General features: G+C 39.2%; 1 protein-coding gene across 14 annotated transcripts in view; it reads right to left on the reverse strand.

Moving 5' to 3' along the window:
- Nucleotides 1-3,164: 3,164 nt before the first annotated feature.
- Nucleotides 3,165-22,315, reverse strand: part of BPTF (bromodomain PHD finger transcription factor) — a 158,773-nt gene continuing 139,622 nt past the window's right edge. For 8 of the 14 annotated variants that reach the window (XM_013054521.2, XM_013054520.2, XM_013054519.2 and 5 more), the window contains 6 exons: nucleotides 21,147-21,475; nucleotides 18,164-18,337; nucleotides 16,967-17,159; nucleotides 16,007-16,091; nucleotides 9,551-9,737; nucleotides 3,165-4,089 (listed from right to left, as the gene is read on the reverse strand). In XM_013054521.2, coding sequence (XP_012909975.2) covers nucleotides 4,053-4,089; nucleotides 9,551-9,737; nucleotides 16,007-16,091; nucleotides 16,967-17,159; nucleotides 18,164-18,337; nucleotides 21,147-21,475 — 1,005 coding nt within the window. In that variant the 3' untranslated portion in view covers nucleotides 3,165-4,052. Of the gene's footprint in view, nucleotides 4,919-9,550; nucleotides 9,738-16,006; nucleotides 16,092-16,966; nucleotides 17,160-18,163; nucleotides 18,338-21,146; nucleotides 21,476-22,315 lie in introns of all 14 variants that reach the window. The other 6 variants (XM_013054518.2, XM_013054517.2, XM_045080922.1 and 3 more) reach the window with 2 other exon arrangements.

The following is a 22,315-nucleotide window of genomic DNA, read 5'->3' on the forward strand; positions in this document are numbered from 1 at the left end:
TGATGATACTAAGTTTCTGAAGAGTTATGGGAGCACACCCGATGCCAGAATCATGTAATCTGTGTCATAGATAGAGGTCATACGGTTAGTGTGTACACACGGGGAGGGAAAACAAACCGGCCAGCTTTATAGAAACTGCCCAGATCTATGGCCGTAGTTCAAGACCAGGTCTCGGGGCGCCTGGGTGGCTCAGTGGGTTAAAGCCTCTGCCTTCAGCTCCGGTCATGATCTCAGGGTCCTGGGATCAAGCCCTACATCGGGCTCTCTGCTCAGCAGGGAGCCTGCTTCCCTCTCTCTCTGCCTACTTGTGATCTCTCTGTCAAATAAATAAAATCTTTAAAAAAAAAAAAAAGACCAGGTCTCGATGAGAGACAGGTGAGGCTCAAACGAGGTAGAACAGTGCTGGGCAAGGGAGTCCGTGCACTGGAGGGAGCGACCAAACAGATCATCCTGGGTTAGGCTAAAAAGGTTACAAAGAATTGCATTTTCAGTATCAATCAGTAGCTTGGATGCAGTCTTAACTTCATGCAAAACTGTAAGCAGCAAGTTCATTGTAGTTCCTAATCCTTTTGTCGTACAGGAAGATTTTTCTTAGCACATGGATTTGTGCTCCAAAGACCATAAAAGGCTATGTGCACATGTAAGTCCCTCATCAGTAAAATACTCCACTGCCTTCAAGAGGAACCCAGCAGCATCCCTCCTTTGAATTAAGCTCTTAGAACTCAAGAAAAAAAAGTACTTGTTTTGCTTTTAGGCCTATAAAAATATATACTCTTATTTCCAAATTGGATCAAATTGGGGGTGTGATCATATAAGAAATGTCTTTTCTGGTAGCTTACTCGAAGTATCCCAAAGTATCTCAGAATATTTCATATTATTAAAAATACTCAGCTGGCTCTCTCCACCCCACCCCCCCCGCCACCCCCCTCCTCCCCTGCCCAAGCACTCACAAGACACTGCTCTGCTCATGAGATCTCACCATTCTCTTTCAGGACAAGAAATTGGAGGCTTCCAAGAGTGGCCTTAGTCACGAAGAGTGGGAGCTACGCTAACTGTGTAGCTCAGCCCTGTAGCTAGCCCTGTCTAGCTCAGCCTGTCCGTAGGTGCACGTTTAAAAGGTCAGCACCAGGCTGGCTCTCTAATATCAGAAACACACACAGATGAATACAAATAAGGAAAGAACCTCAATTTACAGATTCTGGGAAAGTAGATTATGAACAACAGCAAATCTCAGGGTCTCTAAATAACACTCCAGACCATTTGAAATACAAAAAGACAATTGTTCTACTTTGGAAAAGATCTCTGGAAGTTCACAATTTTTTCTTTTTAAACCTATTGCAGGACATTAACTAAAATACAAATCCTGCAGACTCCGGATGGGAGAAAAAAGCCTTACCAATATGAAAATACTTATTAGGAAAGGTTTTCAAGGATTGTGAACTTGGCAGATGAAACATAACAAGCACCGAAAATACTTTTAGCCAAGGAAATCTACTGATGCAAATTACATGTATTTACAAGCCTAAAGACTGGGGTAGAAAATCCTAACCGCGGATCACAAATGTATAGTCTACTACTTGGATTATACAAAGTAAAACAGCTGTGATATGTTTATCTTATTGGATAGCAGGAGCTTGTCAAAGAATACTCCTAGAAAAGCAGCTTTTGAAACTCATTATGTGTTATAGGAATGTTTTTCAAAAATTACTTCTGAAACAAGACTAAAGCTCTGTAGTTGATAAAACTATAAAATGTCTATTTATACAGCGATAGAAATTACAAAAGGCTTTATACTATTAAATACACATATGAAATTAGTATCTTCCTGGTCTGAGGATTCCCATAAAATTTATCTTTTTTGGTACAATCTGGCAATGCCCAACGGCTACAGAAAGTGTATCAACCAACCAAACCACTATTTCATTAGAAACTGCACCAAATCCAATGTCAAAAACATTACTTTATTTTTCTAGGATGAAATGTCCTATTACGTACAAAAGGAATTGCTGTTTAGAATTTGCCACAATCTGTTAAAAACATAGCAATCTATTGCCTACAGGTAGGAAAGTTCTTGCTGCAACAAGTTTTAAATGATTAAGCCCATCTCTCTCTCTCTCTCTATATATATATATATGAATAAATAGTACAGAAATACTGTGACGTGACGAGATGCAGAATGACTTTATAATTCATTAAAATGTAGGATTCTTGCATCAGCACAGCGCATACAATAGGTAACATTTTTTTTTTAAAGTATAAGGACAAAATAACCTGTATTTGACTACTTCCATGTTAGTTATTTTAAGCAAAACTTTGTTTCCATGTTTTCATATTGAGCAGTTAGTCTCTTTAAGTTTGTAAGCATAGGTTTGTGACATTTGTATGTACAAAAAGGAATGGGCTTCATGAGATAAAATTAACCCAGAATAACCTGCACACCTGAGTCTGTGATAAGGAAGAACTGGGAACTGGAGCAACATTGTTCGTTCTTTTAAGAAACCAAGGTCCGGGAAAGGTTTTGCATAGCAGGGTGATATTAAACAGAAGGAAAACTTTTTAAAAACATGATTTGACAAATCCCAGAAACTGGCAGGACAAAGCTAACATGAATTAGTGCAAAATCTAGTAAAATTTTTGCAAAGCTGCATAAACCAACTATGGCAGATCTTACAGAAGCTCTTATTACAATGCAGTAGGTAATACAACGTGTAAGGTTAGAACACCAAAAGGAAAGACATGCAAAATACACCATCCTCTGCTGGTTCCATTTTCCCCCTACTGCTTACACTACTTTTCTTATGTGGGAGAAAACCCACAAACAACTCAACCAACAAAATAATACAAAATGGATGAAGTCATTTAAAAAATGCCCCATATAAACTCTAAGTAGCTGTCCGTAACTGATAATTTGCCTGGCATTATGTAATGTACAGATGAAGGCAATGTGTATTTTGCCACATTAACTGATGCAACAGGATTAGCACCCCTGAAGATTCTTCTCTGATGTGATGACAGTGGGCTGGGAACTAGGAAATGAAGGGCCACCACTGCCCTGGGGAAACCCAGGTGCAATGAGATTCTCCAGCCTGTTATGTACCTTGCAGCCCTCCCTTTCCCCTCAAAGGCTTACAGATAATCATTAGCGCACATTCAAAGACACCATCTGTGGGAGAAAAATGATCTCCATTTATTTTGTTTCATATACATCCATAGTTGAATTTTAATACAAAAAGAAAAAAAATTAGAATCTGACAAATGTTTACAAACAAGATACCTTCAAATAGATTTTACTCAGTTTAGCCTGGTGCAGAGTAAATGACAAATTGTACTGTTATATTCAAGGCAACAGAGTCTGTAGTCCAGGACCACTTAGCCCAACCTTTATGCAAGCTTAATTTTTATCTACCATGAACAATAAACTCATTGTTGATTCCCAGTTGTGTGTGTGTGTGTATGTGTGTGTGCACATGTGTACATAGCAGCTCCTTTCATAGAAAGAAAAGACATCTAGAGGTCATCTTGTACTTTTACCTACAGGAATCATGATAAGATACAGAATGGATTACATGTAACCGGGGCTGGATTTTATAAGAAAAAATAATTAGCTGACAAATGAGGGCAGCAATAAAAAAGCGTCTTTTTTGCAACAATAAATAAATACAGTCAAAAGTTTTCTGTGAGACTCTAAACCAGCTTCTTCACTGAAGAGCAGACGTGGCATTTCCATGGAGTTACACTTGACCCCATATTATCTTTTTTTCTTGCTTTCTTTTTTCTTTTTTTTTTTTTCAATAAACAAAGTTTTCCCGCTTCTGCCACAATAGTAAAACCATTTGATCTTGACAAGATAATGGTGTCGTTGACTTTGCTTTTCCCTTGTCCGTTGGACAAAATTGGCCAAGAATATAATTGGACTGTTATGACCAATAAAAACGAAGTTTAGGTCAAGTCTTGTCAGGATAACCTGACTAAAAACATCTGGCTCCTTAATTTAAAATAGTTCAGACAACCAGATTCTTGCTGTGTTTTATGTTAGGTTAACACGCTGAACTTTAAGAAGCTGTAGACTGCAGTTTGTTGTTATGAGACCTACAGAATACAGAAAAAAGGGAACAATTAAGCACCCTTCATTTTTTAAAAACAATGATGCTTTATGTGGATGCCAAGGTCGGTTTGTCTGGGGGAAGCAGCCATGTTCTTTCATTCGCCCTTGGCAAGCAAATATATGAGAATGAGTAAGAAATTTTTAACCTAAAATAGAAATTTTCACTGTACAAAGAAACATGATAGTTCACTGGAAAAGGCCATTATTAAAATATATATATGTGTGTGTGTGTGTATATATATATATATATATATATTCATCTAATAAGATTACACATTTTTTGCCAGAGGGACAGATAGAAACACATACAGAAGCATTACCATTATGGTAAAGATGTGTGTGTGTGTGTGTGTGTGTGTGTGTGTGTGTCATGCTTATTTACACTGATTTGGGGGAATATAAAGAAAAAAATATATTAAAAAAAGAGAAATAGTAGTATTAAAAATCACATTTGTCTATTAAAGTCCAGAAAGTCTCCTTTCTAGTTTCACAGTTTTATTCACAACTTTCGTTAGTAAAACCAAATTACTGTACAGTTACCAGGACTAAGTCAAAGTATGGTCTATTGCAATAGTGTATATAAATACAGTATTCCGGGAGTTTACAATTCTTAAATACATTGTTCAACATGGCTGCTAGAATAAACTGTTTACTACTATACATATATTTTTAACATTAAAAAATTATATTAACTAATATGAACTTTTAGGGGGCAATTTTGAATTAGGAAATCACGTGGTACAATAAAAGATAGAGTGACCCCAACATCCAGTTCTGATTCCAGTTAAAAATTCAGACTAAAGATATCAGAATCTGTAAGAAAAGAAAGAACATGGATGGTATAAATGATGAATTATAACAAAGTACAGTAATGAAAATAATGTGCAAACAACACTGGAGATCATAAATTAAAAATGGGGAAAATATGGCAAAGAAAAAAACCCATAAATCAATTAAATTTCAATGAATGGATACATATGTGTCTCATTCTGCCTTAACCCTGGAAATCAACAAAAATTCCCTAAAATTTCCCATGTCATAGAATTGGGCACACTTCTCAATTTGTTCCAATATTTCTCAATGAAAATGATGTAAACTCAAATAAAATAAAAATCTCCAAGAAATAGCCCGATGGCAGGCTCTCCTAAGTGGCCCCTCTACTGTGAGAGACTCAGCCCCTGGGCCTCCTCTCCTTTCCCCAATTCCCTCAATTTGTCTCAGGCCCACAGACGCTCTCCTCACGGTCGGCAGCTGCTGCCAACCCCACTCTGAGTTCTGCCTGCAAGTCTGGCAGCAGGGTGGGGGGGGGTTCAAATTCCCCAGCTTCCACCTCACAGTCACCACCAAGGGCTAAAGCTTTTCCAATTTAAAAAAAAAAAAAAAGCGATTTTAGAAATTTAATTGGAGGAAGAAACACATGAGGTACAAATAAAAACGCAGGGGAGACTTAAAATGAGTTGTGGTCCTCGACGCTAACCTTGACCCCACCTGAAGTCCAGGCTCCCTAGGACCAATTACTTTGAACTTCTTGGGTAGGTAGATTTCTTACACTGCTATTTCTTTCTTTCTTTTTTTTTTTTTTTATCAACTTTGTATCGTTTCAGTCCTGCTGTGGCAAAGGAGAACTAAGCTCACATAATCACTTTCCCACCTCCTTTCTTGAATTCAAGTTTTACTTCTAATTTTAAATTACATCTTTCTGTGCTTTGTCTATAGGTTGGTTCTAAAAGTTGAAAATCAATGTACTGTTTACACTATGAGGACTATGTAAATATTTTTCTCCTTGTGGCACCTACTCAGTTGCTAAGAGGGCATTCTTAGCATTCCTATTCAACTCTAGTTTTTCATGGAATCTTGAACTGCCTTTCATTTTTTCTCTTATGTTCTCCAGCTAATTATCTAATGTATGAACCATTTCTCCTCCAACACACCTTCCTCTTGGGAGAGTTCCATTCTCCTGCTCTGGTCTGGATGGCCTGCTGCTTTGGCCTACTGCACAAATGAGATCCTGGGTCAGAAGAACTCATATTGTCTTCTTGAACCTCTTGTTTCTTGGATCCAAGACTTTGTTCTCTTGATTTGCTTCTTTATTTTGCTAGCACACATCTTAAAATAACTTGCTAAGAAAGGACACATGAGAAAGAGTGCCTTTCTGAGCCCATGACTGAAGATGTGCTTTTTCTGCCTCTGCACTGGACTGTTTGGCTGGACACAGAATTCTAGGCTGAAAATTATGTTTCTTCACACTTTTAGATTTATTCCGCCAAAGTCCTCTAGCATTGCATGTTGTTAGAGAAAAGGGTGACACCAGTCTGGTTCTTGTTACTTTATAGGTTCTTCCACCTTCTTTAGAAACTCTGAGGGGCTTTATGTGGGATGGACTTTTCCCCTTGTCCAGCTGGCTTGTTCTGTGTATCAACTGTCCTCATCATTCTGTTCCCCACTCCATCTCCTTACCCCACAAGAATGTAAGCCCCGGAGGGATTCAGTATCGCACACACAGAGGGTCTCAAAACCCATCTGCTGAATGAACGAATGTGTTTTCCTTGGGTCTGAAGTCTTGTGCCGGTTGTCAGCTCCGGGAGTTTCCCCTATTAGTCTTTTGATGGCTTCTTCTCCTCAGTCCTATTTCTTCCTTTCTGGAATTTCCAGAATTCCAGAAAGGAATTGTGAATACTGGATATGCTACAGTATATTTTTTCCTTTCATAATTTTTCATCTACTTGTCTTTTTGTTCTTTGCATTGAGAAACTTCTCGCTTTTAACTTCCACGGCTTATAGTTTAGATTCTTATAGATTTGTTTTTCCTAGCCACTCTTTCTGATTTTCCTTTATTCCTAAAAATCCTGTGAGTCATTTTGTAAATTCAAGATCTTTTTCTTCTTTTTTTAAATAAACTTTACCCCCAATGTGGGCCTTGACCCCAAGATCAAGAATTGCAAGCTCAGGCGCCTGGGTGGCTCAGTGGGTTAAGCCGTTGCCTTCAGCTCAGGTCATGATCTTAGGGTCCTGGGATCGAGTCCCACATCGGGCTCTCTGCTCGGCAGGGAGCCTGCTTCCTCCTCTCTCTCTCTGCCTGCCTCTCTGCCTACTTGTGATCTCTCTCTGTCAAATAAAAAAATAAAATCTAAAAAAAAAAAAAAAAAAAAAAAAAGAAAAGAATTGCAAGCTCTACAGACCGAGCCAGCCAGGCGCCCTTAAACTCAATTACCTTCTAAAATTTCTCTTGGGACATGACCGAGAGTCCTGCTTTGTCTTTTTCAAGTTCTCTTTTTTGTTTTCTCTGGAATTCATTCTTCTGCTATACTTTTGACTTTTCTCTTTTACACTGCAAGCTTTCCTTATACCTCCGGCCATCCCTTGCTGGCTGTTCACACTTAAGACTAAGTTAAGGGTGCCTGGGTGCCTCAGTCATTATGCGTCTGCCTTCAGCTCAGGTCATGATCCCCGGGTCCTGGGATCGAGCCCCGCATTGGGCTCCCTGCTCAGTGGGAAGCCTGCTTCTCCTTCTCTCACTCCCCCTGCTTGTGTTTCTACTTTTGCTGTGTCTCTCTGTGTCGAATAAATAAAATCTTAAAAAAAAAAAAAAAAAAAAAGAAAGAAAAGTAAGTTAAGGGATGAGACAGGTGCCTGCAGAGCCCTATCTATGTATGCGTGCGGGGCTGACTGGCAGGTGTTGCCTTAGATCAAGGCTACTTAGTCTCAACACTACTGACATTCAGGGGCTGCAGAGTTCTTTGCTGCGGGGGTTGTCTTGGGCACTGCGGATGTTTAGTAGCATCTCTGACCTCTACCTACTAGATGGCAGCACTACTTCCCACCTCTCAGTATGACAAAAAAATGTCTCCATGCACTGCTAAGTATCCTGTGGGGGGTATGGTTATGGGCAAATTATCCCCATCGAGAGCCACAACTTTAGGGTGACAGGGCTGTGGACCTAAGCAACCTTTAAAAAAAAACAACAAAAACCTCATCAGCTAACCAGCTTTTACCGTATTCTTTTCTTATTCTGAGTTCATACTTTTTAATTTCTTTTTTGTTTGTTTGTTTGTTTTAAAGATTTTATTTACTTATTTGTCAGAGAGAGAGAGAGAGAGCACACATGCAGGCAGAGGCGGAGAGAGAAGCAGGATCCCTGCCGAGCAAGGAGCCTGATGCGGGATTCCATCCCAGGACCCTGGGATCATGACCTGAGCCAAAGGCGGCATCAACTGACTGAGCCACCCAGGCAGCCCGCATCCCTTTTTATTTATTATTATTTTACTAGGGGCTTCACCATGTTGAGTAAATCCTCTTCCACCTTAGGTTTTACAGCTAATGGTTTAACAGAAGATGATACAAATGGGAAAGTATTACAGATTTTGTAAAATCTCTTTGTCCTTGGTCTAGAGGCTGCCTACCTACCTGGTTTCCTTCCTTCCTTGCCTACATTTTTTGATTCCTGAGCTTGTCCCTTACCTTTAGTCTATGTAAAGGGATGCTTAAACACAGCTCTTGATCTACCTTGCTGCAGGACAAGGACAGAGACAACACCCTATGGACTGTCCTGAGAGGAAAATAATGAAGCTGAGCGCCGCCTCTTACACTTTGGTATGCAGAGCCCACTAGGTAAGAGAGATGGCCAGGTCCCAAACTAGCCAAGATCTACCCAGTCTGACTATCTAGGGAGGGTCAAGCGTGCGAGCTGGTGGATGGCGGGTGGGACCCGTGAGTCTCAGGGCTTCGAGGGGTAGCAGTTATCACCAGATGGAGAAGGGGCTTCTGTTGGAAGGAAGGAAGTCATGGGCTTGAAAAGCAGGGACTGAAGTTCAGACACGGGAGGGTCAAAGGAAAGGTCTAGTGTTGCCCACAGAAAAATATCCACAGGAATAAACCATTTTATGACTTCAAAGTTACAGCAAACATAAATTAAGAAAGTACTTAAACCCCTGTTCCCGGACTTCCCTTTACTCTACCCTCCTCAACAGTCATCTTTATCCTTTCGCAAACTCAATATGGGCAAGGGCTTGGGCTTACTACTACCTCTGTAAGGGCCCCACGGCATTTCTTTAAATTAATAAATAAATTGTATTAAGTAAACTCTAGGCCCAATGTGGGGCTCAAATTCGTGACCCTGAGATCAAGGGTCGCAAGCTCCACTGACCGAGCCAGCGGGCGCTCCTGCCCCACAGCACCTCACATTCCACACGCATCTGATAAGTGTTTTATTTTAAAAAATTACTTTTAAATTTTAAGCAAATCACAAACTCAACAATTTCTCATAATGAGTTCGTCTTCTTGTCCTTGGCGGTATATCATAATGCTAGAGTTTTGATTTTTTTTTTTTTCCTTCAAGATTCTTGATTTCAAGGTTCAAATTTACCATAAACAGCACTACATCCCTAGACAAAACAGCACAGAATTTGAGGAACTGGATTACTTTCGAACACTAAGACACATGCTCACCTGCTAGCCTTGAACCCTTTCAATTTCTGTACAAAGAAGGACTCCAGAACTTCCGCACACTGGTAAAAAGGCGAGTCACTCGGATTGTAGTAACGACAGTTATCAAAAATTTTGGTCATATCTGCCACAAATTCCGTCAGCTTTTCATAATATCGTCTTTGTACTCTTTCTTCCATGGTGGCAAGGTCTTAAAAACACAAAACGTAAAAACATTTTCAAAGCTTTAAGGTCGATCCAATGTAAATCTTGCCCACGGTTCTGACTCACAAGAATACAGATTTCCTGCACAAACAGTCCAGGAAACGAAGCTGATTCACCAATGGAAACTACTTAATAATTCATGAAAAAAACAGGAGCACTTCTCCAATTTTGTTTTTGATTGGGGATTTTAAAATATAAATCTTGGCTACTGTTAAGAAGGTACTTTTATATTCAGTTAACTACAGAAAATAGCCCTTTATTCAGCTGGGTTGAAATAAAAGAAGCTACACCAACACCATCAACACACATCTAAGTACATTTTTACATGCGAGCAATTACGTATATACACTACATGTACAAAGAGAAAGAGGGAATCCAAAATTACAAACAAAAAATCTTTGTAGTTTTGTGGTATCTGTGTATCTGTATTCGATTTTAATAACATAATTTTTTCATTATTTTTATTGTTACTGTATATTGGTAACAAGTGATACTGACTAAACACGGTGGCAAGGACGTAAAATGTCTTCTTAAAATAAAGGGAAAAATATTAGCTGATATGAATAAAAATAGTACGTTAATAGTACAGGTAGTATGCCGAAATTACTAAAATAATTCAGGCAGCACACAGGTTAAGTGCTTTTGAATATACTGCACTAAATCTACCTGTAAGAACATTACATCCTAGGAGAAAGTTGTGGTTGAAGGAAAATTCCATATACAATTTTTTTCTTTTGAAGATTTACTCATTTGAAAGAGAGATAGTGAGAGAGCATGAGAGGGGAGAAGGTCAGAGGGAGAAGCAGACTCCCGTAGAGCTGGGAGCCTGATGCGAAACTCGATCCCAGAACTCCAGGATCATGACCTGAGCTGAAGGCAGTTGCTTAACCCACTGAGCCACCCAGGTGCCCTCCATATATAATTTTACATAAAAAGCTGGTGATCTCAAGTCAATCCAGGACTGACAAACTCACAGGTAACAGTTCTAAATAAATCTCAATAATTAGGGGCACCTCTCTGCCTACTTGTGATCTCTGTCAAATAAATAAATAAAATCTTTAAAAAAATCTCAATAATTATTTTGGAATTTGAGAAAATGACTTTTTTAAAGATTTTTTTGAGAGCGAGAGAAAGAGAGAAGGAGAGAGAGAGTGGGTGTCTGCCAGTTGGGGGAGAGGCAGGAGAGAGAATCTTCAAGCAGATTTGGTGCTGAGCACGCAGCCTGACACAGGGCTCAATCTCACAGCCCTGAGATCTGGACCTGAGCCGAAACCAAGAGTCAGCTGCCCAAACGACTGAGCCAAGCAGGTGTCCTGAGAAAATGATTTTCAAGTCTTAAGTATATCTAAGAAACACTGAACAACAAAAGCAGCAGAAGAGAAGTTAATCTATCAGACATGAAACATATAAAGCTGCGATAATGGACAGTGTGGCACGTGCAGGACGACACCAACAGTAATGGAGCCGTACTCAAACCGGGCACAAACCTAACTGCATTCAGTATAAAAACTGTATGTATATTGATGATGTCATTTCAAATAAGCAGCAGAAGAAAAAAAAATTCCTTAATAAAGTGGGTTGAAGCAACCTTCTACATATCTGAAGAAAAAATTCTACCTCACACTAATGCCAAAATAATTCTAGGTGGATCAAAATTTAAGGACAACAGTGAAAATGGTTAAAAGGCACTAAAAGGGGCACTTGGGTGACTCAATGGGTTAAAGCCTCTGCCTTCAGTTCAGGTCATGATCCCAGGGTCCTGGGATTGAGCCCCATATTGGGCTCTCTGCTCAGTGGGGAGCCTACTTCCCTCCTTTCTCTGCCTACTTCTGATTTTGCTCTCTGTCAAATAAATAAATAAAATCTTTTAAAAAAGTAAAAAATAAAAGGTACTAAAAGACACAACATTGTGAATGTGATTAATCATTGAACTGTGCATATTAAACAGTTGTTATATATATATATATATAATTTTTTTTTTTTTTTTTACAATTTATTTATTTGAGAGAGGGAAAGAGAGAAAGTGCAAGCAGGAGGAGGGGCAGGGGGAGATGGAGGAGGAGGAACCAGATGCCGGCTGAACATGGAGCCTGACATGGGGCTCGATCTCACAACACTGAGATTATGACCCAGTATCAAGAGTTAGATGCTTAACCAACTGAGCCACCAAGGCTACCCCGGTTTTTATATATATATATATATATATATATATATATATATATATATATATATATATATATGTGTGTGTGTGTGTGTGTGTGTGTGTGTGTGTGTGTGTGTATCCCTGTTATATATATCTTTTTTTTTGGTCTTTTTTTGTATTTTTTTTTTTACCTGTTATATATATCTTAACACACCCACACACCCATCTTTGATAGTTCCAGTTTATGTAGATAAGGGAAAAAACATCTGCAAACATGCTCCTAGCCTGATGAAATTTTAAGCAAGGCTTGGGCACACCTGCTGTGTGCAGTAGGTCCAGCAAGCTGTACAGGAAAGAGTAAACACTTAATATAGCACTTAAGTTCTGCGTGCTTCCTGCCTGGCTAATTTTAATAATGTATGTGAATAGTGCTTGGACATTTTGTGGTTCCAACTTAATGAGACAGCCATTAAAAAGAAATTACTAGAGGGGCACCTGAGTGGCAGTCTGTTAAGTGTATGAATCTTGGTTTTGGCCCAGGTCATGATCTCAGGACTGTGGTGCAGAGCCGCCCATCAGGCTTTGGGCTCGATGCAGAGTCGGCTTGAGATGCTCTCTCCCTTTCCCTTCCCTCCCGCTTGTGCACTTGCTCTCTCTCAAAAAACAAAACAAAAAAACCAGAAAGAACGATCTAGGAGAACATATAACTGAGTATAAATCTGGGGAAGAGCAGAGGACTAAAGTATGACTCCAGAAGCAGAATTTATAATGGTGAATAGATTTAAATCCAAGAGTGTTAAAAATGATCATCTGCTGGGGTGCCTGGGTGGCTCAGCAGGTTAATGTCCGACTCTTGATTTCAGCTCACTTCATGATTTCAGGGTTATGGAACTGAGCCCAGTGTTGAGTTCTGCGCTCAGCAGAGTCTGCTTGTCCCTATCCCACTGCCCCTCCCTGGGCTAACACATTCACTCTCTCTCTCTCAAAAAAAAAAAAAAAAAAAAAAAAAAATCAGTATAGGACTTCATTTTGAAGTAGGCTTCACACTGATCTCATGACCCTGAGACCAAGTCTTGAGCTGAAATCAAGAATCCAATGCCCAACTGACTGAGCCACCTAAGTCAGTCCTTGTGATATAAAAGAGCCCGTTAAGGAACAGTGACAGTATGATTATCTAGAGAAAAAAACCACAAAATACATAAATAGGAAACTCACATAAAATTCAGACAATAAGTACACATCACTAGTTACTGAAGTCATGCAAAGCCAAAGAACCACTTTCTTTATCCAAGTTAGCAGAAATTAAAAATAACACATCGGCCTATCTTCAACAATTACCTCCAAGTAAGAGTATGAGTGGTAAGACATTTTATATTTTACTGCACCTCTATAACACCTGTATACTAAACACATCGTTTTGAAATAAATATTTTCAAATAAAATGTTTCCTCTCAAAAGTGTAATACTCAGTGTTTTCAAGAGTAGAGAGGGAAGGATACGTATACATGCTGTTACTGGAAACTGGTTCAATTTGCAGAAGTGATATTTGAAAATATTTATCAAAAGCCTAAAAAGTATATACATATTCCTTTGACTCAGAAATTCTAACTCTTAGAAAATCTACTTCTAGGAATTTCTTCTCAGAAAACAAGTGCAGGCAAATGCATAAACAAAGATGTTCGCAGAAGTGTTGTGTATAGCAGCAAAAACTGCACACAAGTGAAAAACCCATTAATTGGGGGTGATTAAATAAATTACTTTAGTGGGATACGAATAACAACGATGTAGGTCTAAGACCACATATTTTCACGCGGTATGAAAAAATGTACTGAGAAGTTTATAAAGTATGTTATAAAACATGGTCTATTCATATAACCCTACTTCTGTTCAAGAAAATACATAAAAGCTGCTAATCTTGTTGGCTCCCTCATTCCCTGAAAAGAAACTACAATCTTCAACTTAGCCTCTATCTTTGTACGTATCTTCTCTGCATTTCTAAATACAATTATGTGGCCTAGAAAATACAGAATTGTTTGCTGCTTGAAACCCAGGTATTTTTCTGTGACTTTGATTCTCCTTTCACTACTGTGTCTTGGAGATCTGTATTATCTTTGTGTACACACCTACTACATAACAGGCTGTTTACATTTTGGTGGTATTAAAAAAAAAGGAGGAGGGGAAAAAAAGGACAGAAAATGATCCAGCTCTTTAAGAAAAGAATTATGGGGGCGCCTGGGTGGCTCAGTGGGTTAAGCCGCTGCCTTCGGCTCAGGTCATGATCCCAGTGTCCTGGGATCGAGTCCCACATCGGGCTCCTTGCTCAGCAGGGAGCCTGCTTCTCTCTCTGCCTTTCCCTGCCACTTCGCCTGCTTGTGCACTCTCTCTGACAAATACATAAATAAAATCTTAAAAAAAAAAAAAAAGAATTATGGTTAAATAAGTAAAGGTAGATTCAATTCACAGATTACTGAAAGCCCTTAAAGTCATGTTATTGAAGGTTAACAACACAGGAAAATGTTTGTTAAACAGATGATGACACAAATATATTTTTAAGTTTATTTATTTAAATAATCTCTATACATGGGCTCAAACTCACACGCTGAGATCAAGAGTCCCATGCCTCCCTTACTGAACCATTGAGGTGCCCCTCAAACAAATCATATGGTCTCAATTTTAATACACACACATACATACACACACAGAGCACACCAAAATGGGATTCAGTGAGGAAAAGATAAAGGTACATTCTATCTTTTCTTACTTCTTTTCTTTATTTCCTAGATTTTCTATGATGTTTAGAAGCAGAATTATCTGTCTAAATAAATATCCCCAGATACTCTCTCCAAAGAGATTATACAAATCTAAAATATGTACACAGATTAGCTTCTTCTACCTTTGACATCAGAACAGAGGTAACGGCTACTTGTTTATTTTAGTTTTAACTGTTTCACTTATTTCCCCTTCATGTTTTCTCCCCCTCTTTGAAGCTGCATCAAATACAAACCCTTCTCATTTAAAAAAATTGAGATATAACACTGTATCAGTTTTAGGTGTACAACATAATTACTTGGTATATCAATATACTGCAAAGTGATGGATTGCCCAATAAGTTTAATTAACACCTGTTGCCAACCACATACAGTAAAAAAGTCTTTTTTTTTCTTGTGATGAGAACGTTCCAGGTAACTCTCTTAGCAACTTTCAAATACACAGTAAAATCCTTCCCATTTAAAAAATGCGGGGCGTCTAGGTGGCTCAGTGCGTTAAGCCACTGCCTTCAGCTCGCGTCATGATCTCAGGGTCCTAGGATCGAGTCCCGCATCGCGCTCTCTGCTCAGCAGGGGGCCTGTTTCCCCTCCTCTCTCTCTGCCTGCTTCTCTGCCTACTTGTGATCTCTCTCTGTCAAATAAATAAATAAAATCTTTGGAAAAAAAATAATGCTTAGCTGGCTTTTGAACTACTTTCAACAGCTGGAGCTAATTCTTACTTTGGCAATTTTAAAAGCTTTAACTACATTTTAATTTTTATAATTTCATTTGCAGATAAACTGTTTTTAGCACAAGCACCTGAAACTGTTCATCACAATACAATCACTTGTGGCTGTTACTTATTACCATTTTTTTTTTGTCGTGGGAAATAAGGGTATAGTCTCTTTGCTCTCTACTCGGGCCCACCAAACGTGCTTTCCTTCAGGAAAAGATGAGGAAAAGGTGACAGAGAGTGATGAGAGGCTCAGACAGACCCTGATCTGTGCACGGATTTCATTCATCTTTTATCAGCTGCATGGTACTCTGCTCACGTATCATCTGATTCAGCTGTTCCTCTACAGATTTACTGATGGCCCCTGCTCTCATTTCTGGTTTTTCTGGACTTAGAGTCTGCGATGAATAACATACTTGTGCACATATAAATCCTAGGAAATGAAATTGCTGGGTCCAAGGGAATGCAGATTTAAACTTTTGTACACAATCCCCACTTATCCTACAAGTTACCATGCCAATTTATTCTTCCACCCGCCTTGCTCAACATATCCTCACAATATACCAGTTTCATGGATGATAAGTAACTGCTGAGATATCTGAAAACACTCCATATTCAACTCCAGTACCTACCCATAGGTTCCTTAATAACACCGTAATAATCTGGTGCATCATTAGGATCCACGGGTTCAAGGAAAGGCCAGGCCATCTTATGGGCCTATAAGGGGGAGGGGGCAGAAAACAACATTATTGTCAGGTGGAAATATTCATTTCATTTAAGTTTCCCAATTGAGTTACTGTATCAATCAACCCCTAAACTCCAGAAGTCAGTTTAAACCTGAGAGATGAAATTATTTTATAATTATTTTATACTGGAGCTTCACTCTAGTCATCAGTCATCTCGGGTGAGCATACCTTGTACTAAGAGTTCTCGAAGGGTGGGCTGAGGACCTCAGCTGGGGCGGGTGGAGCACTAGCATAGAAGTCGGAAGCTTGTACTCTCATCCCTACGTGATAACCTGCTACCTGTATAGCTGGAGGGAAGAGGTTCCAAGTGTGGAATGGTTCCCACTGATAATGAGGTGACAGAGGCACGCTATTAAATAACTTCATCCACATACTGAGACCACTGTTCTCTTTTCAGTTCTTTTTTTAAAATCTGTATTTTCCTTTAAAGATTTTATTTTTGAGTAATCTCTACACCCAAGGCAGGCTCAGACTCACGACCCCAAGATCAAGAGTCGCATGCTCTTCTGATGGAGCTCCCCGGGTGCCCCCTCCCTAGAATTTAATCAAATTGCTTTTCAATCTACAGTGGTGAGGTAAACTTGTCTTTAAAAATTAAATCTAGGTTAACAAAGTGAGTCATTTTAAAACCGAGTGTTAGATCAACAACTGTGTTCCTGTGTGGAGACGGTTAACCTCATGAAATCGGCATGTGAAGGACTGAAGTCTGGAGTACTTCACTAGGCTAGCCAGGAGTCAGGAAATAATCACAGACTCTGTGACTGGAAGGTTCGAACCCTAGAAACGTCTCCAAAGTCACGCTGGTTGACTTCCTCTTCCAACGCTGCGCACAGAGCGGTTTCTCACCTGTAAAGAACGAAGCACCCTTTTTAAGCCCTCATAATCTTTCTCTGTCAGCGGTGTGAGCACTGTCATGGCATCCTCTGTTGACTGGCACTGTGGACAGACATACTCGTCAATGAGCTCTGCCTCACTCTGCAAGATGCCAACGCAGCGCCCATGGTACCAATTCTGACACCGATCACAGCCAATATAGAATCTGCAAGATCCGAAATGGAAATGTGAGTTCAAAACAGATGGGATCGCATTACACAATTTATTTTAAAGAACACTAAAACATGCACCTGAAAAGATTCTAACTCTGCGTATAAAATAGTTTTAGTATTACAACTGTTTTAATACTTTTGCAGCTTGGCATTCAACTGTGTTAATTTAGTGTTTCTGATGTTAAGAACAAGCAATAAAAGTTTATTAAGAACACTGTGTAGGGGCGCCTGGGTGGCTCAGCTGTTAAGTGTCTGCCTTCGGCTCAGGTCTTGATCCCAGGGTCCTGGGATCAGGCCTGCATCAGGCTCCCTGCTCGGCGGAAAGCATGCTTCTCCCTCTCCCACTCCCCTTCTCTCGCTGTGTCTCTCTCTGTCAAATAAATAAAATCTTTACCAAAAAAGAAAAAAAAAGAAAGAAAGAAAGAAAGAAAGCAAAAAAGAACACTGTAATAGTGGAGAATTAATACGAAGAAAAATGCAAAATATTTAATTGACTTTAAAGCTCTAAACAAAATAAACCAAAAATCTTTCAACTAGTACTGTATCAAATGGGAAGCTGGTACTGGCCACCCAACTGGGAGTTCAGAATCCTATAAGCTAATAACAGAGTCTCAGAAATTATACCCAAATTAGTGTGTTTTTTTTTTTTTTTAACCCCTAACCTACAATAAAGCGCCATTTCAAACACTGATAAAGTCCAGACAAGTCAGGCTATTTTAATCTCATTAATTTCTATGTTACATATTGAAGAATCAAGTCGACCATTAAACGATATTTTCCCCCAATGCATCTCAAACATTCACTGTGAAGCAACATAAATTTTGAAGGGGAGGTAAAGAGGGAAAAAAAGAGAAAAAAAATTGGAAAGGAATTTGTAATGTAAGTGTATAATATATGCAGAAAAAGATCTTGCTTTTTATTTTAAAATAAATAAGTAACCAGTCAGAGCAATTTGGCTTCCTAAATTATTAAATATGATGCTCTTATCAGAACTCACTGTGACTCATCATAAGGTGTTCTGCAGATACAGTACAATTCCTCACTGCTGCCCTCTTGTGCCCGTTTACAATCATTACAGATGTACACATCCATTTTCTTAGCCTCCTTTTCTGTGATGCCAACACATTCTCCATGATACCAGTTAGTACAAAGATCACAGCCAATATAGAACCTAAAAGTATTCACAATGAAAATGACAATGTAATTGTCATTTTGAGCTGCAAGATACTTAAATCTGTCTTCCCTGTCCTGATTCACTTTCTTATAGGATTACTTTCTGCAATGAGTCAGCTAAACATCCTGCATCCGACCATTCTACTCCTGGCAAACTACAGCATCTGACACTGTATCAAGTGTAGAAACATAAAATCACTCACATCAATTTCAACAAATACACTGTTTAGTGAAATATGGGTCTTTAAAAACATACTGGAATTTGAAAAAATAAACAACACACTGATGGTAATGTCTCCCTCTTAATGAATGTGTATAAAACTGTAACAGGCACAAAAACCAAAGCCAAAGAATCAAAGACTTACATCTGTCAAACCTATGCCACAGAAGCCATTTCAAATTCAGGGCTATTTCTTAGATAGGTTTGAAAATGTATCTCACAGTTTAAATTTGAAAACAAAGCAAAGCGCAAACACCAAGAAGTTACACTACAAGGAACATGCACGTCAGCCAGGTGTAGAAGATAAATGGTCAAAATGTGGTATGAAGAAGAAATCTAAGAAAAGTATATGTGGTATTCAATTTCTACTAAGTTTTCTAAATTAATATGGGAATTTAATTATAACAGATTACAAGGACCAGTTTTTCAATGTAATGTATGTGACAATGTGGAGAGTGACAAGGTTAATTACCTGGTAAAGAACTGCTTCAACTCAAAACGGGGGAGACACAGTGTGGAGTGTGGTATGGGAACAGGTAGCCAAGACAGCAAGTAATTGGCGAGCTGGGGTGCTACGGGTACGTAACTGAGGGTAAGCACATGCAGTTAAACCTCAAGGCTTTTGTAATGTAAGATCCCAAATGACAGAATGAATGAGAAGCATCTCTACGACAAACACAGAGTGTATCTCAAAGTGCTGGCAGTGCGATGTAGGAACGCCGTGTAAAAATCACAGCAAGAATTAGTGTGGACCCCTAAGGGATCTGACTGGCTTGCTGATGTGGTTCTACCCAAGTCTTTCTTGGTAAATTCACCTGGAGAAATGGAACTGGTCCTCAAACTAAAGTGCCATCTGAATGTAAAGGAGTAATGATACAGGACTGTGTAGTTCATCCTAGTCCCACTAATTTTTTTATTTTGGGAAGTGAGACTCCTGCATGATTTTCATTAGGGACTGGGCCTTCAGGGTGTTTCTGGATGTGGCCCTCACTGGATGGCAGGCAATGTATTCTTTAAGTGAGCTCACGACTTGAATTTCAAGTGTTAGTCACTCTCACTAGATTCCCAAACCAGCCTAGTTTGGTACAAGAGATTACAAAATACTCCTAAAAAACACTAACTCATCCCGACTACAACAGGGAGTGGATGAACTTGGCCTATTGAAATTTTAGTAACAACAAACTGAAAAATAGGAAATACCCACGAGACGATGAGGCGATCACAGTAGAATGAGGACATGTTCATGCATGCCTCATTTTAGGCAGCGTAAGTATGACAAAAACGTGTGTGAGATGAATCTCTGTGATCTGAATATTTTAAATAAGCCAAAGAAGTCTAATTATTTAAATGAAGTCCATAAGCAGATATTTTTGTAAAGAAAGTAAATCATGTTCTGTTTTGTTCTATAAATCGCTGAGTATTCTTGTGCTTAAAGGGAGGCACGCTTGTTTTAGACTAAAGGCAAAATCAGTTAGCAGGGCCCCACTTTCCACATTATCTGTCATTTCCAATAACGACAATGAAAAGGGAAGACGCCAAAACTGAGGTGCTTAATTCAACACACAGCTAAATCTAGCAATAGAAAGTGTTGATCTAGCACCTGGTTATAATTTTAAATAGCACCGCCAATGCAGCTTCAAAGTTGCAACTTAAAAAACGTGATTGAAAAGATCACTATTTTATTTTATAAATTGATTAGGCATCCACTGAAGGTAGATATTAAGCATGGCTAACCCTAAATAATCATATATTTTTAGCACAAACTTCTTGGTTACTGCAAAAAGCACTAGTTAACCTTGACTTTAAAAAGCTGGCCTACATTTAAATACTCAAAATGAAAGCTAAATACTTCATTGAATGATAATGATAACAAAAAATGAAACTACATTCATGGATTAGTGTTTTTAAAATCTTGTATATATCACCAAATACAAGTCACAACAGCCAAAAACAGCTTCCAGCTGCCATGCTTTATTATCACATTTTTGAGTGTCATTCTTGAAGACTGAGTGAAAAGAACACTCTAGCATTTGTCCCCAAGAAGAAAGTGGGAACTTTGACAAAAATAATATTGTCAGTATTACAATACCAAAAACATAGAATTGCTTAAAATTAAACAATAAAAAACCAAAACCACTCAAACTTGAAACCTTGTGCACCATTCATATCAGATAGTGGCTAAGATTTGATGTAATCATAAGGTCGTGAACAGGTTCCAGAAAGGCTGCTCTCAGCTTTGGGCAGCAGTAATAAAAGACCTCCTTCTCCAGACAACATTACTAATTGATTTGGAGTTAATCCAGAGAGAAGAGGAGAAAGCAAAAGAGCAACAGAAAGCTTGTTTTTGACAGAAAAGAATACGATGAAGAACAAACATGAATCATGAACACGTAAAATACAAAAATTTTTACTTCTCTAGTGTCAAGTTTAAGAACATCAGCTACAAGACCACAGACAAAACATCATTACCCTTACTTTCAACTACTTTCATTGACATTGCTACCAATACACTCATTTTCTTCGCAACTGGAAATTTAACAGCTAAACTTGTAAGAAAATAAACTAGAGCCCGAAAAGATCTACTCACTTAGATTCATCATAAGGCGTTTTACAGATACAGTAAAGCTTTGTGTCCTTCTTAGTTTCCTTTGAGGTAGTAGAGATCATTTTCTTCTTCTTGGACTTGGAGCTTGAGTCTCTTTCTTCTTCTCGCTTCCTCTTCTGGGAAGCCACAGGCAGTGTGGCCGTGGCCGTGGCCGTGGCCAGGGGGCCTGTGTGCTGCGGGGGAGGCGGAGGCGGGGGTGAAGGTGGAGGGGCTGGAGGCGCAGGCGGCGCTGCAGGCGAGGTGGCCGCCACGGCTGTTGCCTGCACCATGTCTTTCTCTTTCTTAATTTTCAAGTCTCTCTTGAGTTCTTCCTGTTGTCAATTAAAGACAATGCAAGACTGTCATTGGACTTAATGTAAATGCGCGACTTTGGTCAGTGCACGTGATCAGAGGACTTTACATGACCTTCCTTCTTGCCTTACCTCCCTTGTCGGAGCAGCTCCACAGTTCAGCCTAGTGTGAGGGAGGGGAGTCACTGGAGTGTCCTAACCATACTCTGAACCCAATCAAATCCACGAGAAATATAAAGGGAAGATTATGCAACAACTGGAAAGCTGCTATCTTCAAAGAAGATCTGACAGAAAGATGACCAATTTTCTGAAAACAATAGCCCTCCTGGCTTGCCCGTGTTGTGTCTTGATTATTTCAGCTGTTGCTCAGAATGGGATTCAAGTGTCCTCACCCACTGACTGCTTCCTTCCGGCTGTTCTCTGTCTCGTCCTTGGAGCGAGACCCACCAAGAACTGAACATGACACTCAAGATGTGATCTTTGACCAGCCCAAAAACTGAGTGAGAGACAGACTTGCCTTGTTTATTATGCTCCTATGTCTAGAACTGAAGAATGCAGGGAAAGCTATTTTAGCAATACACATTTTGACATAAATAAATGTCCTTACTTCTCTTCATGTGAAATACTTTATAGACACACCTCTGTTACCTAGTGCTACAACTTATTCTTTGAAATGCTTATTTCCCTAGAGAAAAAAAAGCTATCGTCATTGGCATCCATGTATAAACTTGGTGTGAATAAGTCACTGCTATGACCAAGCTTTTAAACATCACACACACACAAATTTAAGTAATCTCTACATCCAATGTGGGCCCGGACTTCACCCCGAGATTAAGAGATCAACAGTCGCATACTCCAGTG

This window comes from Mustela putorius, unplaced genomic scaffold (assembly GCF_011764305.1).
Source record: "Mustela putorius furo isolate JIRA1106 unplaced genomic scaffold, ASM1176430v1.1 tig00000487_pilon_pilon_pilon, whole genome shotgun sequence".
NCBI lineage: Eukaryota > Metazoa > Chordata > Mammalia > Carnivora > Mustelidae > Mustela > Mustela putorius.